The 23,470-nt window shown below is 37.0% G+C and overlaps 1 protein-coding gene and 1 non-coding gene across 2 annotated transcripts in view; both read right to left on the bottom strand.

The window, feature by feature from the left end:
* LOC134659185 (cuticlin-4) overlaps positions 1–23,470 on the bottom strand; it is a 72,347-nt gene that overhangs the window by 12,203 nt on the left and 36,674 nt on the right. Inside the window, exons 2-4 of the mRNA XM_063514818.1 lie at positions 18,722–18,799; positions 8,735–8,888; positions 6,326–6,467 (exon numbers count right to left, since the gene is read on the bottom strand). Coding sequence (XP_063370888.1) covers positions 6,326–6,467; positions 8,735–8,888; positions 18,722–18,791 — 366 coding nt within the window. The 5' untranslated portion in view covers positions 18,792–18,799. The remainder of the gene's footprint in view (positions 1–6,325; positions 6,468–8,734; positions 8,889–18,721; positions 18,800–23,470) is intronic.
* On the bottom strand, positions 19,088–19,159 carry Trnad-guc (transfer RNA aspartic acid (anticodon GUC)). The gene has a single exon. It is a non-coding gene; the product is annotated as a tRNA-Asp (tRNA).

The raw sequence follows: 23,470 nt of genomic DNA, 5'->3' as shown, positions 1-23,470 counted from the left end.
AGGTCTCCGTTTCAGCTTAGGCAAAAATGTTTTCGTATGTCCGGATAAAATAAATAAATATTATAGGGACCGTCTTACACAAATTAACTAAGTCCCACGAAGGCTCGGATGTTCTCCTCTACAGCTCTAGGTACCGATTATCGTGAAATTTCATGAGCTGGTTCAATAATTAAATTTAATGTATTTTTAATGTTGATTCAGTTTTTAGAAAATTTCAAAATAGCTGATCCATAGGTACATTTATTCAGTTTTAAGCTATGCTCGTGAGGTCTACAGCTCAGAGAGCCGCTAGTTATAATTAGTCACTAACCATAGTATAAAACAAAGTCGCTTCCTGCTGTCTGTCTGTCCCTATGTACCTATGCTTATAGCATGAAACCACCGCAACGGATTTTGATGCGGTTTTTTTTAATAGATACTTAAAGAGTGATTCAAGAGGAAGGTTTATGTATAATTTGTTAACCCGTGCGAAGTCGGGGCGGTCGCTAGTAAACTATAAAATGATCCGAACACAAGAGCAAATCGGGAAATCCCGATAAAATCCAAACCCTTTTTTGCTTAAGCGTCTTTTTCTTCTTTCCATACTGTTACCCCCTGCTGGGGTGTAGGGCTCGAATCTTTTCCTTCCACTGACTCCGGTTCCGGGCAGCTTGGGTAGCCTCCCACCCCATCCCCAATACACCCAGCACTTGCTCCACAGAACGGCGCCAAGTAGATTTAGGGCGGCCATGTTTCCGTCATCTTCCAAGTCAGGGCCACTTTGGATAGGCGGATGCACTGACAATCCAACCTCTAGACTGAGCTTAGGCCAAATCTTTCATGAAACCGATGCTGCCAAAAATACGGGTGTGCGGGGGGACGAGGTGAGCGAATCCCGTGCCGTGATTGGTCCGTTCAAAGACACGGACCAATCACGGCACGGGATTGACTCGAAGATGGAGTAACGCTACCGTATGTGTGGCAGAGGGGGTTGCGCGACTATGCTATGTCTAGAGGTTGGATTGTCTGTGGGTGGATGTCGGGTTTCCTGAGGATATGCCCAATCCAATGCCATTTCCGCGTCTCGATCTCCTTGTGTACGGGTGCTTGTCCGGTTATTCTCCATAGGTGAACGTAGTCGGGTAAAATAAAACAGTCTACATTCACCTCCATGCACTTGACCGTACGTACGTTGTACAACACAACCTACTTTTGAATCACGTAACGACCTCGCCGACGAAAGGCTTTATTATGTTAAGTAGTTTTAAAATGCAAGCCGCAATTGCAATTTAATAAATGTGCTGTTGACATTTTGGAGGATTACGTTTGTACAGTCAGCAGCAATAGTTGCTAAGCGGGCGAGGTGTTCAAAATGATCTTGACGCGACTTTATTGTTAAAAGAATAAGAGTGCGTCAAGGTAATTTAGAACACCTCGCCCGTTTAGCAACTTCTGCTGCTGACTCTACGGTTAAATAATTTAATTTTCGATCCATTTCGTACCTTGTCATATTACTGAATCGCGATTAGAAAGGGATTGAGATAGCTGTCAATCCATATTGATTTTGACGTAAGTGTATGGAAATCTGTTATTTCTAATCCCTTTCTGATCGCGGCATGATAATAGTGACAATCGCAATTAAAGTCGCTAGAGACCTCATACTATGTCAGTGTGACATAGTACAAAATGGATAGAAAATTAAATTCTTTGACTGTACTAAGTATGTGCATGTATTAAATAGGGCATTTTTAGGTAGTTTTTGCCACAATTTTTCTATGTGGAAAAACAAACAAACAGGTCATATTACTTATTTTTATTTATGTATTTAATTTAAACTTTATTGCACGATATAAAATTTACAAATTCGTTCTGTAATGTTTGAGTTTATCGCTAACATATATACACGCAAACAGACAAACGCGGCGGGGGACTTTGTTTTATAATGTTTTATAAAGTGTATGCATGACGCACCCATTTATGACATAATGTCATGTAACATCCCGTCAGTTATGTAAAATTATTAGAGTCAGACAAGGCTAAATCAATTGGCTCCTACGCTTAAAGGTCTTCTGTTGTATAACAGTTAGATATAGATAGTCTTCCGTGTAAAGGTGTAAAGTATGACTCTCGTCACGCTAGAACGGTCCAGGCCCTGGCCGGAGCGCCCGACACTTCAGCTTTCTATGAAAGCATCACATGATCACCGATCACCTATCAATCCTGTCATAGAAAAAGTGTCGGGCGACTCGGCCCGGGCCCGGACCGTTCTAGCGTGAGTCATCCTTTACACCAGTTCGTTTTTTACAACTGACCAAGTCGATGCAAAGTTAGGTTAGATGAATTCTAAAAACGTTTTAAATAAACTACACGTAGGTAGGTATATCATGGACGAATTTAGAGCAACGCAAAAAAATAAGTTAATTACCTGCCTAGAGAGTACCTACCTAGTAACTATTTTGAAATTAATTTAGGTGCTATTAATCCAGCAATATTAAACCGTTTTTTTTGGCGTTTTCCTCTAAAGTTATCCATGAGTAAGTATAATATTCTGTTACCTCGGCTCTCAGCCTTCGCACCTCAAATCAAACAGCCTAATTGTTTACAAACGCCTAAACCGACCGACTTGACTCACGATTACGAAAAACAAACAAAAGGAACAAACATTTCGTCAATCGAGAACGTTTTACAATAAACTTGACGGGTTGTTTATTTTCTGTAGGAACTAGGTACTTGTATAAAACAATAAAAAAAACAGAATAAGAGCTCTATGGCACTGGCAAATTTGGCAATATAATAGGGCTTACTCGTACGTTTAAGATATTAACTTTAATTAATTTAATGTTAACTTTAATTAATTTAGTTAAGTTAAGTCTAATATAACTTGAAAGATTTAACAAAGTCTTATTTTTATGCACTACTAATAAAAATGAGATCACTGTTGTCTTAAAAATTAATAAACGAATTGAATTGAAAATTAAAATTTCTTTATCTGTATCGCTAGAATATGCAAGAGTGATAAAGAGGCAGGTATAGTCAGACCAAGAAAAGTCTGCAGCGGATTTGATAGCCCACGCAGTGCACGTGTTATTTTAATTTAAACGTCAAACTTCTATGAAATTATGACGTATAAATAACACTTGCACTGCGTGGGCTATCAAAATCGCTGCAGAGTTTTCTTGGTCTAACTCTAACAAGATTTTTATTATCGATAAGCTCCGGCTATATAATGAACCCCCTGCCGAAGTTTTCATCGCACTACGTCACTACATAGTATAAAAACAAAGTCGCTTCCCGCTGTCTGTCTGTCTGTCTGTAAGCTTAGATCTTTAAAACTGCGCAACGGATTTTGATGCGGTTTTTTTAATAGACAGAGTGATTCAAGAGGAAGGTTTATGTATAATTTGTTAACCCGTGCGAAGCCGGGGCGGGTCGCTAGTACATGTAATAAAATAGTTAGCAACGTCCTTATTTACGGCAACCGCTTACAATCCGCGTAGATCTTGCTTGTATGCCACCGATCTAGTAGTCACATAAAGTTGCCCTTAATATCTAGTTGCGTTAAAAATTAGTTGAATTTAAATATCATTATAGGTATTTCCGCATGCCATCTCAAAGAACCAGCATTCCACGCATAACGATTACTCGAACGATGCGCCGGCGCATTTCAAATGCTTGTACTGCAAGAACGAGTCGTGCCCTTAGACGATCCAGTATATACAGAGATGTGTCTACTGTCTACGGACGACAGACAGGACGTAAAGGTTAAAGGTTCGTATACTACACAAAATAAGAGTTTCTCGTACGTTCTGGGGTGAGAAGTCGAACGTATATGTATATGACTTTGTCGGCGGTATAGGCGATAATTTCCAGGCAATTATTTATTATAAAAAACTACTTATACATATTATATGGAAAAAAAAATCTCTACACACAATGCTTTGTTTCTATTACCTTAAGTCTTTCGTTGTTTGGAAGAGATCGCTCTTTAGTGATAAGACCGCCTGTTGTATGCCTCTATCTTTAGTAAATTGTTTTTTTAATACGTACTGTATATTGTACTGAGGTGTGGCAATAAAGAGTATTCTATCTATCTATAAATGCGAGAATCAAAAATTCACTTAGGTACGATTATAGTTATTTATACATTTTAGCCGTGTATAAATTTAGTACGATTCTCGGACCAAAAATATGGCCAGTTCCAGGCGCTCATACCCAAAAATGATGCTAGGTATATTATTTCTCTAAGAACAGAAGAGACAATCTTGTTTCTGGTCAACCGGTCACGTAATACTGGATCATCGAAAACTCGCCTCACTTGCGCATACGCAAGTAACATCTACTACTTGTATAAAACTTGCGTAGATGCGATGCGTATCACGCTTCCCGCTTACGTAACGTGACCGTCGCGAACCCGGCAAAGGGCACCGCACACTAAATATAATGTGTAGAGTCTGTCTAAGCCAGCGGTTCTCAATCTTTTTTTTTGACGGAACCCTTTTGGAAAGCGAAATACTTGATGGAACCCTACAATAAAACAATAGTTTTTAGAAGTGTATTTTTTTATTAATAAGCATAATAATTATGCTTATTTTATTATTCTAAATTATTCTAAATTCTTGCGGAACCCCTGCAGGGGTGTCGCGGAACCCTAGGGTTCCGCGGAACACACTTTGAGAATGGCTGGTCTAAGCCATAGAGAAAATATACGTAAAGAAAGAGTGATAACTCCATACATCAGTTTTCCTACAAAAACGCGAGTTATTTCGTAGTTGACATCTAATTTTTTAGCATAACATGCTATTTTTAAACCATAAAACCAGGCTTTTACTAGTGTTCAGGCATATTTTTAGAAGTACTCAGCCATGAAAAGGAGCGTCAAGAACACAAGACATATAATCCTAGACGTAAGTATAATGCAGCAACAGAGGGCCTACCGCGAATCTCGTTAGACGTGTTGCCTCTCTGTCGCACTTGTAAATTCGTACGTAAGTGTGACAGGGAGGCAACACGTCGAACGTGGTTCGCGGTAGGCCCTCTGAATGTGCATAGTGCATTCACTGTGCGTCGTGCCTACATGCGCGCGCGCAGCGTGACAGCACAATGGGCGCTGTCAAGATGTCCGCTAATATACGCGTCTGTCAAACTGTCTACTAAATATAGAATTAGACAAGCCAGTGCCTCTTTATTTTAACTTGACTGACTAACAGGTACTCGGCAACTTATGTGCAGTCAAAGATTTTAATTTCGGACCCATTTCGTACCTTGTCACAGTGACAATAGTATGAGGTTTCTAGCGACTTTCATATAGATTGTCTCTGTGACAAGGTACGAACTGGGTTATAAATTAAAATCTTCGACCGTAGCTATAATATAAACCATAAAGTTTCTTGCTTTTGAAAATCAAGTGCTAAGTACGAAACGACAGTCACACGAATCTGCCGGCAAAAGCCGCTTACGCTCCGATTACGCTCCACCAAGCTCCGCTTATTACGCTCCGCTTATTACGCTCCACTTACGCTCCGCTTAGAGTGATTCATAGATAATTTTCCAGAAATAGTGTATTATTGCCCTGCCCTTATTTAATAAAACTTACGTTGTCAGTCGACAGTGTTGCAGCTCTTCAAAGGCTGAGTTCGTTTATCATGGTTACATTATTTCTAATTTAAGCTACGGCCTTCTTCTTTGGGGAAATTTTACAACACATTATTTCAGAAAAAAATTATCTAAATAATTTTTGTTGACCGTAATTGCTTTTTTAAGGCCCAAGATACACGTGTAAGTTCTACTTATTACGTAAATAAGTAGGGACACAGGTATTTGTTAGAATGAGATAACGATATTCATCTCTTAGTCTGTATAGTATCTTAGCTGTGTCCCTACCCTACTTACGTAAGTAAAACTTAGAAGTCTATCTTGGGCCTAAGGGTAGGTATTACTCACGTTGTCGGTAGACATGGTGTTTCATCCCTTCAAAGGAAGCTTTCGCTTATCTTGGTTATATTAGTTCTAATTTAAGATACGGCCTTAAATTTTGGGGAAGTTTTAACAACCTTTAATACCTTGGAGGATACAACTAAACGGAGTAGCCATTAACAAGCTTTCCCCTCTGTCGAAAATAGGCGGCCAACGGTCATACACAATGTATGGACTGACGTTTATCTGACATGGCTATTTTTACGTTACGCATACATTTGACGTTCCCCTCCCCCGCAAAAATCGGCAGACTGTTTTGTACAGAAAATTACAGACAAGGCGTCTCCGTTTGATTATATCCTCTAAGTTTAATACAGTTGTTTTTAGGAAACTGTATCTGTCGATCCGCTTGCCCATATTATAGATTACTCACGTTGTCTGTGGACATGGTATTGCAGCCCTTCAGAGGCAGGGTGTACTGCAGGTCTCCCCGGGCTGATACGTACTCTCGGAGACAGGAGGAGTTGCTGCCCAGACCTGCTGGGTACACTATGCCGTTGAACGTGTCGTAGATGCTGTGGATAAATGAAGAGTTTAACAAGTGATACAGTTGGTTTTTGTGTAAAAAAATAACGGGTTGCACTCAGGGAGTGCCGGCAGAAGTGAAAACTCAATGACTAGTGAAAAATGCACTATGTATAATTGAGGTTAACGCCGTCTAGCGTTATTTCGTCGCATTACTTGAAACCCCTAAGCACATCACTGTTAGTACCCGAGTTATATTAATACCAGTTAGAGCGAAACTCACTAGATGGCATTTAAATCAATAAAGAAAAACTAAGAAATTGAAATGGGAGCTAGCTCGGTAGGGTGCCCAGAAGGCTGGTGGCGTTGCCGCGCTAAATGGCGATGCCGATTCGTTGGGTAAGGAAGTAACCAGCCCTTTAGGACCCGTAGCATCGGTCAGACGCTTCGCTAGCTCCCATTTTTTTTAATATGTGTAGGTATATATAGCTGGTCAAGCAAATCTTGTCAGTAGAAAAAGGCGCAAAATTCAAATTTTCTATGAGACGATATCCCTTCGCGCCTACATTTTTCAAAGGGTAATAGCCGAGTAAGCATGACCAAACTGCCCTTAGCGAAAAAAACATTTTCCTTTTACTGGATTATTAACCTATATATAAGTAGTGCTTTCACCAAATATTATGCCTCAAATGCTTCAGATTTAAAAAAAAAATGCAAAATAAGAGAAATATTTTTTATTTTATTACAGCCAAAGTACTAATCCGATTTCTTTGTAATTTGTGTATGCTGTATATATAATTAAGGTCGCTTTCTGAAAAAAATTATATTGAATTATCTCTTAAAATAATAGTAATAAATTGAGATGAAAATTTTCAGAAAAATAAAAAAAATACGTGCGAGATAGCGACAGTTATCAAATTTACATATTTTATGTAGAATTTAATAATGTTTAACATATATTTTTTTCAAAAATTAAAATCGGGATTAACAGTGTGAAAAACTCGAATTTGTAACATCCCATAATACTCTCTCTTCATACCAAGCAAAGCTAAGTAGTCATAAACGAATGAAGTATATTGTGAACGCAGTCTTTACGGATTTGAATTTAGAATGTGACGTATTCTATTCATCAAAGGAACAGATATTTTTCAATCGTTAACGCTGTGTATAAAATTCGAGCCTATTTTCCTGTTCCCGCGCTTTTTTTTTTTAAATCTCTGACTGCCGTTCGCCCTAGCCGCATACAGCCACGGAGTTTAAGGTCCGCGCTCAGCAAAATAAGTAGCGTTCTAAATTCAAATTGCGTTGGGAATATAACTTTACAGTACATATGGGGCTACTTTTTCGCACTAATGCGTAAAATAGCACTTTTCGTGCGTATGTCGAAACTTTAAAGTGCCATATGTACTGTAAAACGTTGTTCGATACATGTGCGAATAGGTAATTCGCAACTCGTGTCGATTTAAAACACTCCCTTCGGTCGTGTTTTAATTTATCGCCACTCGTTTCGAATTTCCTCTTTTTCGCACTTGTATCGAAAATAACTATTCTAGTATAACGTACAAGTTATTTTGCATGAAGAGAAGGTATTATGGGATGTTACAAATTCGAGTTTTTAACACTGTTAATCCCGATTTTAATTTTTGAAAAAAATATATGTTAAAGATTATTATTTACATGAAATATGTAAATTTGATAACTGTCGCTATCTCGCATGTATTTTTTTTATTTTTCTGAAAATTTTCATCTCAATTTTTTACTATTATTTTAAGAGATAATTCAATATTATTTTTTTCAGAAAGCGACCTTAATTGTATATACAACATACCCAAATTACAAAGAAATCGGATTAGTACTTTGGCTGTAATAAAATAAAAAATATTTTTCTTTTTTTGCGTTTTTTTTTTAAATCTGAAGCATTTGAGGCTTAATATTTGGTGAAAGCACTACATATACATAGGTTAATAATCCAGTAAAAGGAAATAGTTTTTTTCGCTAAGGGCAGTTTGGCCATGCTTACCCGGCTATACCCTTTACCGCCATTTTCTACTGACAAGATCTGCTTGACCAGTTATAGGTAGATATTTTTAGTTAATTCAGTAGGTATTATTTCTGTTTTTATATTTTTATGTTTATTAATTAAAAGTAACAAAATTGAAATAGTTTAAAATTTGATTCGTCTGAGAAAATTACATTGATTTTGAACCTACCTGTCTCCAAACATAGAGTTATGTGCCAGCGTGATGGCCACGTGCATGCTGTCTCGCTCGCACGCGACGGCGAGCGTATCTAAAGGAGCGAGAGAGTTAGAACTAACCTGTCTCCAAACACAGAGTTATGTGCCAGCGTGATGGTCACGTGCATGCTGTCTCGCTCGCACGCGACGGCAAGCGTATCTAAGGGAGCGAGAGAGCCGGGCCATGGCGTTGTGTCCTCGTCTGTCGCTTTCGCTATCGCTGTTGTGGATAGCTCTGGAAAAAAATACACCTTTTAAATATTTTTCATCACACTTGCTCGAAAAAGATCTTATTTCATGCAGGTGTACTGAAGGACAAAGGCCTATATTGATCCCGCGGGAGTTATGAATTCTGAAAAAAAAAAGCTATAACTCACGAGTGAGTTATGGTTTTTTTTAATAATGTCACTAATTCATACGAACCAAGTAGTTTTAAATGAGTTTTACATTGAAAATATTGACATTTATGAATTATTTTTATGTGTATGTTTAATAGTAGGTAAGTACATTACATACCTATTAGCGAGGTGTATTCGTGAATGCCCCAGATCGCAGGTGTTTATGGCCCGAACCGAAGGTGAGGGCCATAAATATGCGATCTGGGGCTTTACGAATTATCGCCCGTGGTTTGTCTAAAGTTTTACATCTTGCCTTGGCCAGGAAGTGACATAAAATATTTTACAGTACATATGGTGCTACTTTACTGCCCTAATAGTGCGGGATTAAGAGCAATACGTGCCTATGACAAAAATTTAAAGGGCTATATGTATTGTAAAACGTTCTACAATACACATGCGAAAAGGTAATTCGCAACTCATGTCGATTTAAAACACTCCCTTCGGTCGTGTTTCAATTTATCTCGAATCGTTGCGAATTTCCTACTTTTCGCACTTGTATCGTAATGTACTATTACATACGTTAGACCGGGCCGTGTCCGGGCTGGAGCTTCCGGAGCTTCGTTTTCTATGGAAAGCGTCACGTGATCACCGCTTATCATAGAAAAATAACCGCCGGTAGCTCCGGCCCGGACACGGCCCGGTCCAACGAGCGACATGGCTAAGTGGCTTTGGATACGTTATACAAAGCTAGTAAATGCCGTAACGTTTTCTGTATACAATCATCATCATCATCATCATTAAACGTTGGTTCTTGGTTCCGCCTCGCAGTAACAGTCTAACAGCGGGCTTTCTACCACAGTGTAAGTTACTACACAGTATAGGGAATACAATAAAGAAGGGACCTACCTGAACCACTGTGGTGCACTCCACATGTGCTTAAGTAAATAAATAAATATGTAAATATGTAGTTAGTTAGTTAATAAGTGTGTGTGTGTGTGTGCCTACTAACATTAGTTGTAAAATTAAAAAGTGTCACTAACGAAATTGATCCTTTGTTGGTCTTAAATAAATTTAATTTAAATTTGGGTGGATCCACTATTTCTTGTTGTTATTCTGTCCGGTCAACCAAGAGACAATAGTAGCATAGTTTGTTAGAAGACATTGTACACCACCTTCCCTTCTTCTTCGGTTCAGGCGGAGTATGTCACTTTCTTAGGACGTCACATTCTGAGTTTGTCACTTTCTGACTTTGTCACTTTCTGAGATCGTCATATTCTGAGTTCGTCACTTTCTGACTTTGTCACTTTCTGAGATCGTCACTTTCTGAGTACGACACTTTCTGAGGACGTCACTTTCTGAGTACGTCACTTTCTGAGAACGCCACTTTCTGAGGACGTCACTTTCTGAGTTCGTCACTCTCTGAGTTCGTCACTTTTTTAGCATAGGTACGATTTAACAGTATAATATACCTGCACGAAAGATGTATACTGCCAGCAACCAGATTAGCTGCCGCTGTGACATACGGTCGTTTTTATATCCTACATACCAATACCAATCTCTGTTTGTCTTACGCCTGACTGGTAGAGAATTCCATTTGGCAAAACGTCCTATGTGTCGTGCAATAAAGTGAAAATAGAGAAATAAATAATAATAAAAAACAATCTAATTATGTTTCAATCAGAGTATTTAATTCAGAATAAGTACTTAGAAACTACAACCACCAAAACATTTAGCCACAGATTGGAGTTAGGCCGGCAACAGCTTCGATTCAATACACATAAATGTTTCGCACAGTAGGAACCATGATTTTATCATTCGCCGCTGTGATTAGCTCGTGAAGGTATCACGGCAAGCTCGCTGACACCAGTAGAAGGTCATTCCAACATATTTACATTTAAACGGACTGCCGTTCCTTTCGTGACAACATATTCTTCAGCATACCGCGTCTTCTGTCATGTCTCCATAAACTCAAACGTCTTTTTTTCTGATGATAGTGTAAATTTTGGATACCTATCTGCGTATAAAATCAGCATTGCAGTTTTGTTTCAGACAATATTTCTTCTCGTGTCATCTGTGGAGAATAGGCGTCAATGGATTTTCTCTTCAAAGCGTTGCCGAATTTCAGAATATATGTTCAGCCATCAATCACTTCTGCGTATGGAGTGATCCATACTCTCATAGTTCTCATGTTCTTTATTTGTTTGTTTTCTTCCTATATGGGTTACACGATGAATTTTTAAATTATTATTACATTATACTTTTAGCCTGACAATAAAAATCTAGCATGTCGCCGATTTGACATCGCTGATTTTTTTCTATTTAAAATGCGAAACTACAAAAAGGTTATATATAAGTAGTTTGTCAAAGGACAGTCTCATTTCAAACATAGACAGAGATAATCGTACTATCTTTGTCTTACTCTAGTACTAGCACCCAAAAGAAAAGGATGAGTATAGTTCCAACTATAATTAGATAATATGGTGCGCTAGCTTCGACCCGCGACTTCATCTGCGTGGAAATATGATGATGATAATAATTATGTCCTTCCCCGGGCCTCAAATCATATTCATGCCGAATTTGGCCTACCATTCGATAAGCATGCTATATACCTACACGATAAATTTAATCATATTTCTTAGAATGTCATACATATATTCGATTCCAAGGGACACTTTTTAGTAACGAGAATAAGTTAAAGAGTAATTAAACCAAATCAACACATCCCACGCCATTACATAGAATGAATGACATTTTATAAATGGACGTCTAGAGCCAAACAAAAAAGTATGGCAGCAAAATACTTTTCCGCGATGCTCCTGTTGATGGTAACAACGCTCACTTCAAAAAAAAAAAACATTCAAACCACTAACGACATACTGTTTTAAACACTAAGTATCAAAATTGCAAAAAGAACTGCGATACAGTATTAACTTTTTATTCCAATGACTTTAATTGTAACATACCCAAATGACTTATGTCAAAAGTGAATAGCGAACGAATATGGAATGAATAGAGTCGCTATGGATTATGTTTCCATATTCATTATTAAGTACATATTTATTAGATGGTATTGTATGAAATCTAGAAGAGCACCAATTTACAATTAGCTTACGTGATTGATCTAATAAAACAAAAGGTAAAACTACGCTCAATTACCAGGGAAAGTTTGTGTAAAAAATGAAGCGATAATTCACCACGAGCTATCCCTAAAAGTAAATGGTTTTTCAGGTGTAAAAAGTGGTGGTGCTGTGTCTACGGAAAATAAAGAACTAAAATATGACTATTAGTCCTGCCAAATTGTTCTTGTGTTCATAATAATAAAGCTATATTGTTTCTAGACATTTAATAAATGGCATCGAAGAATTTTGGGAGGAAGTGGTTGATTCAATAAATAAGTATTCGCAGTAAAGTGTCAATTATTATGTTTCTGTTTCTATCGATAATATGCATAATTGAGACATTGCAGTAACTTTTAATATTTTGGCCTGACGTTTCAAGTCTGCTTGTGACCTTGAACGTTACGTCACGTCACGCCAAATATTATTTAAAAGTAAGTGCACTCGTTTAAGTCGATCGACCAAATACCGGTGTCGAAAGGTGTCATTCATAAGAGAATTAAAAAAAAAATCATTGTTTGAATAAAATATAGTTTTATTCACTTCTCTATTCCAAAACATACAGAACACCATTTTGCTTAGTTCTTTCATTACTTCTACATACTTCACACAGTAGGTAGCATTTTTTACTAAAACTTTACTAATTCTCTAAGGCTAAAATTCTCATACATTTCACGACTCTTCTCTTTCCGTAGAGACTTTAGAGTTAGACCAAGATAAGTCTGATGGTAACCGTACTGTTCGGAAAGAGAAGAGTCGTGAATGTATTGGGCCCTATACAATATAGTCAATATACATTCCACGACTCTTCTCTTTCCGTACAGAGTCTATATAAGTTACGGTTTGAGCTGTATATTATACTACTCTTTGTGCTGTACTCTGGTGGCAGAACATTTCAGTAACTCACTATTTATATTTACATAAAATTATGTATGGATGTGATTTGAGGCCCTGGGAAGGACCTAATTATTGTTTATAAATCATCATCATCATCATTATATTTCCACGCAGATGAAGTCGCGGGTCGAAGCTAGCGCAACATATTATCTACAGTTCGTTAACTCTAATGACCTTCGGATTTTAGAAAGATACTTACATCGGGTATCGGCGGTAACACGCGAAAGTGATACTGCTGTTCTGCTTTCTTACTCACTCACAAAAAGTTTTAAACTTACCGCAAAAAGTTAGGGATACCTATTGTCTCAACGTAAAATAAGCCCTAATTTAATGACGTTATCCTTAATTTTTGGTTGATGACTATATTGATATTTGAGTTTTTGTCATATTCTATATAAAATAGAATCAGAATTTGAAAGCAGAACGTCACACCGTCATTTACTACTTCTGGCTGAAATTATATAGAGTTGTAATAACAGTCACATTTTTTTTGTAGGTAAGTAAGTATATTTTATAGTTTGTGTTTTTTATTTTATCTCTAGTTTTAATTCAAATTTACTCTAAAATAAAAGAATAAATTAAAACAATAATTTTAAATTTAATTTGTAAATATAGTAAATACTTAAAAGTCACATATTTTAATATGAATTTAAATATTTACTTACCTAGTAGTTATGGTGGTATTAACTACTCTATACAAGGTGGTACAAACCACGATGTCCTAAAAAGATTCAGTACACTTTTTCGCTAGGATCAATGTTTTAAAATATATTAAAGTGGGAAAGTCACGTATAATTTATTCTAAGGTTGTTATTTTTTAGTTATTCGTAAATAACTCGTAAACGGTAGCCCACAGCAAAAAAATATCTTTTACGTAAATAATCTATTTGAGATTTCTTATAAAATAATGCTACTTTTTTTCGCTAGGATCAACATTAAAAAAGATATTTTCTATTTTCTATTACGCGATTACGTCCGATTTTACCCGAAAAACGAAGTTCATTCTGAGAGTTAACGGACTGTAAAGTATAGTTGGTCAAACCAATTTGTCATTAAATAAGAACAATACAAAATATACTCATCCTTTTCTATTGGGTGCTAGTACTAGAGTAAGACAAAGATAGTATGATTATCTCTGTCTATGTTTGAAATGAGACAGTCCTTTGACAAACTACTTATATATAACCTTTTTGTAGTTTCGCATTTTAAATAGAAAAAAAATCAGCGATGTCAAATCGGCGACATGCTAGATTTTTATTGTCAGGCTAAAAGTATAATGTAATAATAATTTAAAAATTCATCGCGTAACCTATATAGGAAGAAAACAAACAAATAAAGAACATGAGAACTATGAGAGTATGGATCACTCCATACGCAGAAGTGATTGATGGCTGAACATATATTCTGAAATTCGGCAACGCTTTGAAGAAAAAATCCATTGACGCCTATTCTCCACAAATGACACGAGAAGAAATATTGTCTGAAACAAAACTGCAATGCCGATTTTATACGCAGATAGGTATCCAAAATTTACACTATCATCAGAAAAAAAGACGTTTGAGTTTATGGAGACATGACAGAAGACGCGGTATGCTGAAGAATATGTTGTCACGAAAGGAGCGGCAGTCCGTTTAAATGTAAATATGTTGGAATGACCTTCTACTGGTGTCAGCGAGCTTGCCGTCATACCTTCACGAGCTAATCACAGCGGCGAATGATAAAATCATGGTTCCTACTGTGCGAAACATTTATGTGTATTGAATCGAAGCTGTTGCCGGCCTAACTCCAATCTGTGGCTAAATGTTTTGGTGCTTGTAGTTTCAAAGTACTTATTCTGAATTAAATACTCTGATTGAAACATAATTAGATTGTTTTTTATTATTATTTATTTCTCTATTTTCATTTTATTGCACGACACATAGGACGTTTTGCCAAATGGAATTCTCTACCAGTCAGGCGTAAGGCAAACAGAGATTGGTATTGGTATGTAGGATATAAAAGCGACCGTATGTCGAACAGCTAATCTGGTTGCTGGCAGTATACATCTTTCGTGCAGGTATATTATACTGTTAAATCGTACCTATGCTAAAAAAGTGACGAACTCAGAAAGTGACGAACTCAGAAAGTGACGTCCTCAGAAAGTGGCATTCTCAGAAAGTGACGTCCTCAGAAAGTGTCGTACTCAGAAAGTGACGATCTCAGAAAGTGACAAAGTCAGAAAGTGACGAACTCAGAATGTGACGATCTCAGAAAGTGACAAAGTCAGAAAGTGACAAACTCAGAATGTGACGTCCTAAGAAAGTGACATACTCCGCCTGAACCCCTTCTTCTGACACGCTTGGTAGACGACCCTCTATGGAAAGAGTAATAAAGTGGGTAACTTACAAAATAATGAACCATCATAAACTTTTAAGGCCAGTTATACATGCAAAATTGGTTCATAAGGCTAGTTCTATATTACAACCTTACCTGTATTTCGTTGTTTCAAAAATAAAATTTCTATACTGTCTGTAATAATTGTATTGTGATCCACATGTTAAGCTAGCTACTAATTTGTGATGCTTTCTGGGTCCAAGTCTCTACGGTCTACATAATTATGATATCACATACAATTTGCCGTAATTTTAGGTTGAAAAAATCCGTTGTTCGACCTTAGAGCAAATAGAGTAAAGAGTTAATTGTATAGGGTATTTGACTACTAGTCAAATCAGTTTCTTTTTTCGAACAGTCAAAACGATTTTACTACTACGGAATTTATATGAAAAACTATCATGTGACGTCACAATCAAATAACCTACTCTTTATAGTTTGATACGGGTTTTAAAATAGACATTTTGTCTAAAAATAACTGCTGTCTACTCGTAGGTACGTTTCATTACTATTATTCTGGTGCTTTATTTAATGTATGGTGTAAAATAATGTATTTTAAATACAGTCAAATACCCAATTAGTAAGTTAATATTATTATTAATGCATTTGTTATTATTATGCTTATGAAGCGCACATGGGTTGGAAAGTGCTACTTTTAGCACGCGTGCGGGAAAGTGTTTTTTATAATTTTAATAATAAATAATAGGTAAATATTTCGAGACAAATCTTACACAGATCGACCTAGACCAAAACTAAGCAAAGTTTGTACTTTTAGGCGACGATATACCTATATGATATATCGATAAATGCAAACTCAGATACAGTGTAGTTCGTTTTTAGCAGTTTTTATAGTTTAATATTGTTAGCCAGAAAGGTTATAAAATGACTAAAATGTACTGGAATGATATGTCATTATAAATCAAAATAGACTCCTATGTACAGTGACTGAAAACAGGATCGTGATTGGAATATTTTGGGACATTTTTAGGGTTCCGTATCTCAAAAGGTAAAAACGGAACCCTTACAGGACCACTCGTGCGTCTGTCTGTCTGTCTGTCACAACCTATTTTCTCCGAAACTACTTGATCAATTTAGTTGAAATTTGACACACATATATGTAAGTTTGTGACCCAAAGACGGACATGTAACGTAAACAAACGAATTTTAAACATGGGCTACTTTTAGGGGGTAGGTACCTAAATGAGAAAAGTAAAAAAAGAGTTCCTGTGGAAAGAAAAGTTCAATCAGCGATAAATCTTGTACCAAAAATGAAATGTTTGCCAAAAACTTTTCCTTTAATTTATAAATTTGTAGCATCGCTCGCAAACGCATAATATGCGTGACAGAATGTTAGTATAAATCCCATATAACAATTATCTATTTATTTATTTATTTATAAAAAATAATCATTAACAACATAAGACTTTCCGGTCGGTGCTACATCTATTGTCAAGTAGCAGTACTGATAGTTCCGCTACTCGATGCTAGATGTAGACACTGAAATTAATAGTCTTTTTGGTACCAAAACTGATGTATGGAGTGAGCACTCTTGTCTTACTAAGTATCACAGATCATCTAAGTATATTTCTCTATGCGCACCCATACATAGTATAGTGTAATAAAAAGCTTGATAAAACATCGCTTTGGGTGGTCACAGAGCCATAATATCATTACCACCGCAAACTAACCGCACAATAGTAGCAACAGTTGCAAATTGCAATGTAGCCCGCAGCCATCTTATAATGATATGTTTCATGGCTAGGCGTAGTCACAAGTTTGAAATAGGGACTAAACTTAGTTCTGCCCTTTGGCGTGTTTACTGACTACTGATTAAAACTGCAAACGTCTGTTAAATGTATATTTCTAACAAACACAAATGGCAAAATGACAGATAGAAACAAATGATTATTAACACCGTTTTAAACTTGACAGACGTCATTAGCATGCGACAGATTGTGGAAATAACACCGTAAATGTCGCATTCTTCAAAAATAAATGACGTTTATAATAGTGACACTCCACACTTTGTCACTGCAGTCTGTGCAGAAAATGTCATGCTCGACAAGCACACTTTTGACATTAAATGATCATAAATTTGATGTAAGCCATTTTTTTAAATAAAAGATGTTAAAGCATCTCAAAATCATTACCCCCTTCCCCTCCCCCTTAAAGAGCTCGACAGCCGTCGAAAAAAAAAAGACAATCAAATGGCGGGTCCCGCAACCGGACGGGAGGTCAGTGACCCGGCGCCTGCGCCGATATTTATTGAGACGCGTTTAACGCAAGAAACGTCCTAAAGTGTAAAGATATGTGTTATTTTATTTTTGAGGTTTTAACACAAGTTCAGAGTCTAGTATTAAAGAGCGTTTCTTTTATTTTTTGCCATTTTTATATATTGTGACCTTTTTTGCCATTTTTGTGTTATTTCTAGTCAGGATCGCGAGCCCTTTTCATCCTTATACGAGAAAAATGTGTCCTAAAATTTCCATACATTTTCCAAACTTTCCTTTTTGTTACCGCCATACAAAGTATATGGAGAAATGGTAACACAATAGGAAAAAACTCTGGGACATTTCTTTATCCCATTATGATCGAAAAAGAGCTCGTGATTCTGAGTAGAAATAACACAAACGTGGCAAAAAAGGTCACAATATATTATAAAAATTGCAAAAAATAAAAGAAACGCTCTAAAAAGAAAAAAGCGGCCAAGTGCGAGTCGGACTCGCCCATGAAGGGTTCCGTATTTAGGCGATTTATGACGTATAAAAAAAAAACTACTTACTAGATCTCGCTCAAACCAATTTTCGCTGGAAGTTTACATGGTAATCTACATCATATATTTTTTTTAGTTTTATCATTCTCTTATTTTAGAAGTTACAGGGGGGGGGGGACACACATTTTACCACTTTGGAAGTGTCTCTCGCGCAAACTATTCAGTTTAGAAAAAAATGATATTAGAAACCTCAATATCATTTTTGAAGACCTATCCATAGATACCCCACACGTATGGGTTTGATGAAAAAAAAATTTTTGAGTTTCAGTTCGAAGTATGGGGAACCCCAAAATTTTTTTTTTTTTCTATTTTTGTGTGAAAATCTTAATGCGGTTCACAGAATACATCTACTTACCAAGTTTCAACAGTATAGTTCTTATAGTTTCGGAGAAAAGTGGCTGTGACATACGGACGGACAGACAGACGGACAGACAGACAGACATGACGAATCTATAAGGGTTCCGTTTTTTGCCATTTGGCTACGGAACCCTAAAAAAAAAGAAATTATTTAATTGGTGATTTGTATTTCCTGTACCTAGTATTATTGGTCTATACTGTGTCATCATCATCTCACCTGTGGACGTCGGGAGTTGTTTTGAACGCGCGGTCGCTAGAAGCGCCAAGACTAGAAGTATACTCCACATGGCTCAGTCTGAAACAAAGAAAACTACATTATTGTCATTATCAAACACTGCTACGTCTGCTACTTTCGTAAAAACATAGTGCCTACGCCAAATCTTGAGATTAGTTGCCAAGCGGACCCCAGATTCCCATGAGCGGTGGCAAAATACAGGGACAACGCGAGGAAGATGATAATGCTACTCCAACAAGTAAATATTGACGGTAGTAAATTGACAATGTTTGGTGTTAATTGTTAGCGTGGTGTAATAGGCCCTTGCTATTATTTCCGGTGATTGAAAAACAAAAAGCAAAAAATATTCTCTCCGGCGGGGAATCGAACCCCGGTCTCCCGCGTGACAGGCGGGGATACTTACCACTATACTACCGAAGATATGTCGGTTATGACGAAATAAGCTATCAATATCAACCACATATTCAAGGCCGTTTCTTTAACGTATTTCTTATCTTTTTTAGTGTTTTTGTTTTAATCAACTTAAGAAAATTTGAACGTAATGTTTTTGGAATCTAGGTACTTACAGCAAAACATCTCAAAACGGTTATTAAGTCCCTACTTAGATTTTGAGTGTAGACCTGTGTGTATACCTATAAAATTCAATATTTGGGAGAGCGACCAAAGCTCGGAAAACATATAAAAACTCGAAAATGCGCGTTTTTCCAGGAATAAGACCTAGCTAAATTGATTTTCGTCCCCGAAAACCCCCACATAGCTAATTTCATTGAAATCGTTAGAGTCGTTTCCGAGATCCCCGAAATATTAATTAATAAATAAATAAACAAGAATTGCTTTTAGTATTCTTTATTAATCATCACATTTAGTATTCTTTATTCATCATCACATCGGTTGTGTTTAGTTTGATGACCAAATTTCACAAAAGATGGCGCTCTTACTAACGCAAACTAGATAACATTAGTTCATCGTAGAATATACATATATAACTGTCAAATATAAGAATAAATGTTTGGTAACGTAGCAACTTGTTTCAACAAAGTGGTCCTTCGAGTTGAGAAGAGAAGTGACTTAAGTGACATAGACAGTGCATTCAAAAGTGATCTTTAAGTATAGTTAGTAGAGTCTAAAATCAAGTAAAGTGTCAGTGAGTTAGAACATTTAGAAGTATTTCGAGAAGCCATCCATCAAAATTGTCATAAAAAATTACAAAATTAAAATTCAAGATTTCGGAAAGATTAAATAAATAACGCATATTTTCAAACCCACGAGCAAACGCAGAAAATTCGCCGCTTCAAATTAGTGTTATTTACAAGATCGAAATTCATTGACTTGGAAAAATACAATTTTAGAAATAAACATGTGAAAATTTTTACACGTCAAACAAAACAAAAATATTTTTTCCATCTGAATTTTCCAAAGTAACAATAAAATTTCTTAAAAATGTCTCAAGAATTACCTGGATTAATAGCGGAGCAAGAAAATATTTGTGATTTAATTGTCAAAGCGCAAGTGAACTTCAAGAAAACACCAAAAGCGAGATTAACAAGAGGATACATCAAGACAAGAAAAGAATCCATAGAAAATTATTTCAGTCAGTTCGTAGCAAACAATCGAGCCTTGATAAAAATATCAACACCGTCGGACAAAGCGAAATACGAATATTTCAAAGATGATGTATATTCAGCATGCGAAGAAATGTTTATTGATTTAAAAGCAGAGATGACCGACATGCTAGAGGGTTCGACGCCGTGTACGAGCAGCACTAATCCAACATCAAGCACAAGCAGTGATGACGTGAAGCTACCGAAAATAGATATAGCGAAGTTTACCGGTAACTACCAAGATTGGACTTCGTTTTACGACATGTTTACGTCACTCATCCACAACAAACAGAACTTGAGCAGCGTTCAAAAGATGCATTATTTAAAAAGCTACTTGTCTGGAGAACCTGCCCAACTGTTGGATCATCTAGCCGTCACTGAAACAAACTACGAATTGGCATGGCTCACGCTGCAGAACAGGTACAACAACAAGAGAGTTATTGTTAATTCAATTTTAAGCAAGTTGATGAATCAAAAGAAAATTCACGCGGGCACTGCTAAAGCCATTCGAGAGATATTAGATACAACTATGGAGTGCCTTAACAAGCTGCAAGTACAAAACATTAATACTAGTTCATGGGATACACTTATTATACACATCATTGTTGAGAAGTTAGACAACGAGACACATAAAGAGTGGGAAGAAGAAGCAAGTAACCTGAACCTCACAGAGTTACCTACAATGGTCATGTTCAAGAAGTTCTTAGAAAAGAGATTCCGAGTTTTAGAGATGATGCAACCTAGCCAAACAACGAACATGAACATGAAGAGTACCTACCGAAACATCCAGAGAGAACCTAACTTCACTGTCGAGTCTAAGTCATTTCACGTGTCACCAGCCATCAAGTGTGGTTTTTGCAAGCAAAACCATTATTTGAATCAATGCAAAGAATTCCAAGAGCTAACACTAGAAAAGAAAACGGAGTTCATTCAAAACCATCAAGTTTGCTTTAACTGCCTAATCCATGGTCATGCTGTCCGCTTCTGTAAGAGCAAATATTCATGTCAAAAGTGCGGAAGAAGACATCACACAATGTTGCACAACAATACGTACCAACCCAAAGAGAAAGAGCACAGAGAAGAAGAAACAAACCAAGAGAGAGAAAACAAAGAATTCAAGCGAGAGAGAGACTCTAAACAAGAACCCAAGCAAGACATGAAAAATAAGAGAGAGATAGTTGCCCATCTAACAACAGGAAGCATGACAGGATTGTTATCTACAGCACAAATTAACGTGACGAACCATCAAGGAAGAGAATTCGTATTAAGAGCCTTGTTGGACCCATGTTCCCAAGAGTCTTTTCTGAACGAGTCTGCAGCTCAAACTATGGGACTTAAGAGAAAACGCGCAAACGGAAACGTATCGGGTCTTGATCACATGAGCACACCCATCAGATTTGCTGCTGATATCGAGATTTCATCACGTCTTAATCCTGAAAAGAAAATGAGTATAACAACTTACATAGTAAAGCGAGTCACAAACATCATGCCTTCAGAGAAACTTACCATCGATAACTGGGTACACCTAAGGGACTTACAACTAGCTGATCCGACTTACCACCAACCAAGTTCTATAGATATTCTATTGGGAGTAGAAGTTTACAACGAGATGATACAGCCTGGTCTGATCAAGGGCATTCCAGGCTCTCCCATAGCTTTACAAACTCATTTGGGATGGATAATATCAGGAAAAGTCACAGTCGGGACAGAACGAGAGCGAGAAGAGAAACCATTCATTAGTATGCATTTAAATGTCGAGTTGAACCATATGCTAAAGAGATTCTGGGAGCTAGAGACAATAGAGGAAGAGAAACACAAACTTACAGCAGAAGAGAGCAAAGTAGAAGAAATATATGAGAAAACTACCACTAGAGACGAAGACGGACGTTACATAGTAGATCTGCCAATGAGACACGAGCCACCAGTTCTACCATCTAACAGCCGAGAGATTGCACTGAAACGCTGGAAGTCTACAGAGCACAGACTAAAGAGTAACCCACACCTATTAGAAGAATACAAAAAAGTTCTAGAAGAGTACATGACACTAAACCACATGAAGAAAATAGAAAACAAAGATGAAGAAAATGGCGTGTGGCTCCCTCAATTAGCTGTAATTAAAATGGAGAGAGAAACTAGCAAATTAAGGATAGTCTATGACGCCTCATGCAAAGGAAGCAACGGGGTATCCTTAAATGACGAGTTACTAATTGGTCCCCCATTGTTAGAAGATTTAAGGGCCATTCTCATTAGATGGAGAACATACAAGATAGCCTTTGTCGCCGACGTAGAGAAGATGTATAGACAGATACGAGTCAAAGATGAACACACAAATTACCAGAGAATTGTATGGAGACCAGATCCAAAGGGACCCATTGAAGACTTCAAACTCTTAACTGTTACATTTGGAACATCCTGTGCGCCTTATCTCGCAATAAAAACATTGAGACAAACAGCAAAAGATGAAGGATCTGACTATCCAAAAGCTCAGAAGATGATATTACGAGATTTCTATATGGATGATTTGCTCTCCGGCACAGACGAAGAAAAAGAGGCTATCGAAATTCAAAAACAAGTAACTAAAATTTTAAGTTCCGGAGGATTCCCACTAAAGAAATGGTGTTCAAATAGCGAAGAGTTTATGACAGCATTAGACAAGCAAGAAAAGAGAGAAGAAACACAGACAGTCGAAATAAAACGCAAAGAGAGCGTGAAAACATTAGGTATAACATGGGAAGTTAAGAAAGACAAGTTATTAATACCTAATCATATCAAAGATATAGATGACACACTTATGACTAAAAGAAGCGTTTTATCTGAAATAGCATCAATATTTGACCCAATGGGGTGGATCGCTCCTAGCGTCATACTAGCAAAAATATTTATGCAAGTTTTGTGGAAGAAAGGCATTTCGTGGGATGAAGAACTTCCGGCAGAACTAAAAAAAGAGTGGTTGCAGTATAAGAGAGAACTGCCAGCCTTGAAAGATGTCAGCTTAGATCGATGGATGCACACTACGAGTAAATCAACTCTAGAACTGCATGGATATGCAGACGCTTCGGCATTAGCTTATGCGGCAGTTATTTACTCGAGAGTTATAGACGAAGAAGGAGAGATTAGAGTATCCCTCGTG

This window comes from Cydia amplana, chromosome 24, assembly GCF_948474715.1.
Source record: "Cydia amplana chromosome 24, ilCydAmpl1.1, whole genome shotgun sequence".
In the NCBI taxonomy this organism is placed as follows: Eukaryota; Metazoa; Arthropoda; class Insecta; order Lepidoptera; family Tortricidae; genus Cydia; species Cydia amplana.
The sequence above is the reverse complement of the archived record's forward strand: the minus strand, read 5'-3'. Positions and strand labels throughout refer to the sequence as shown.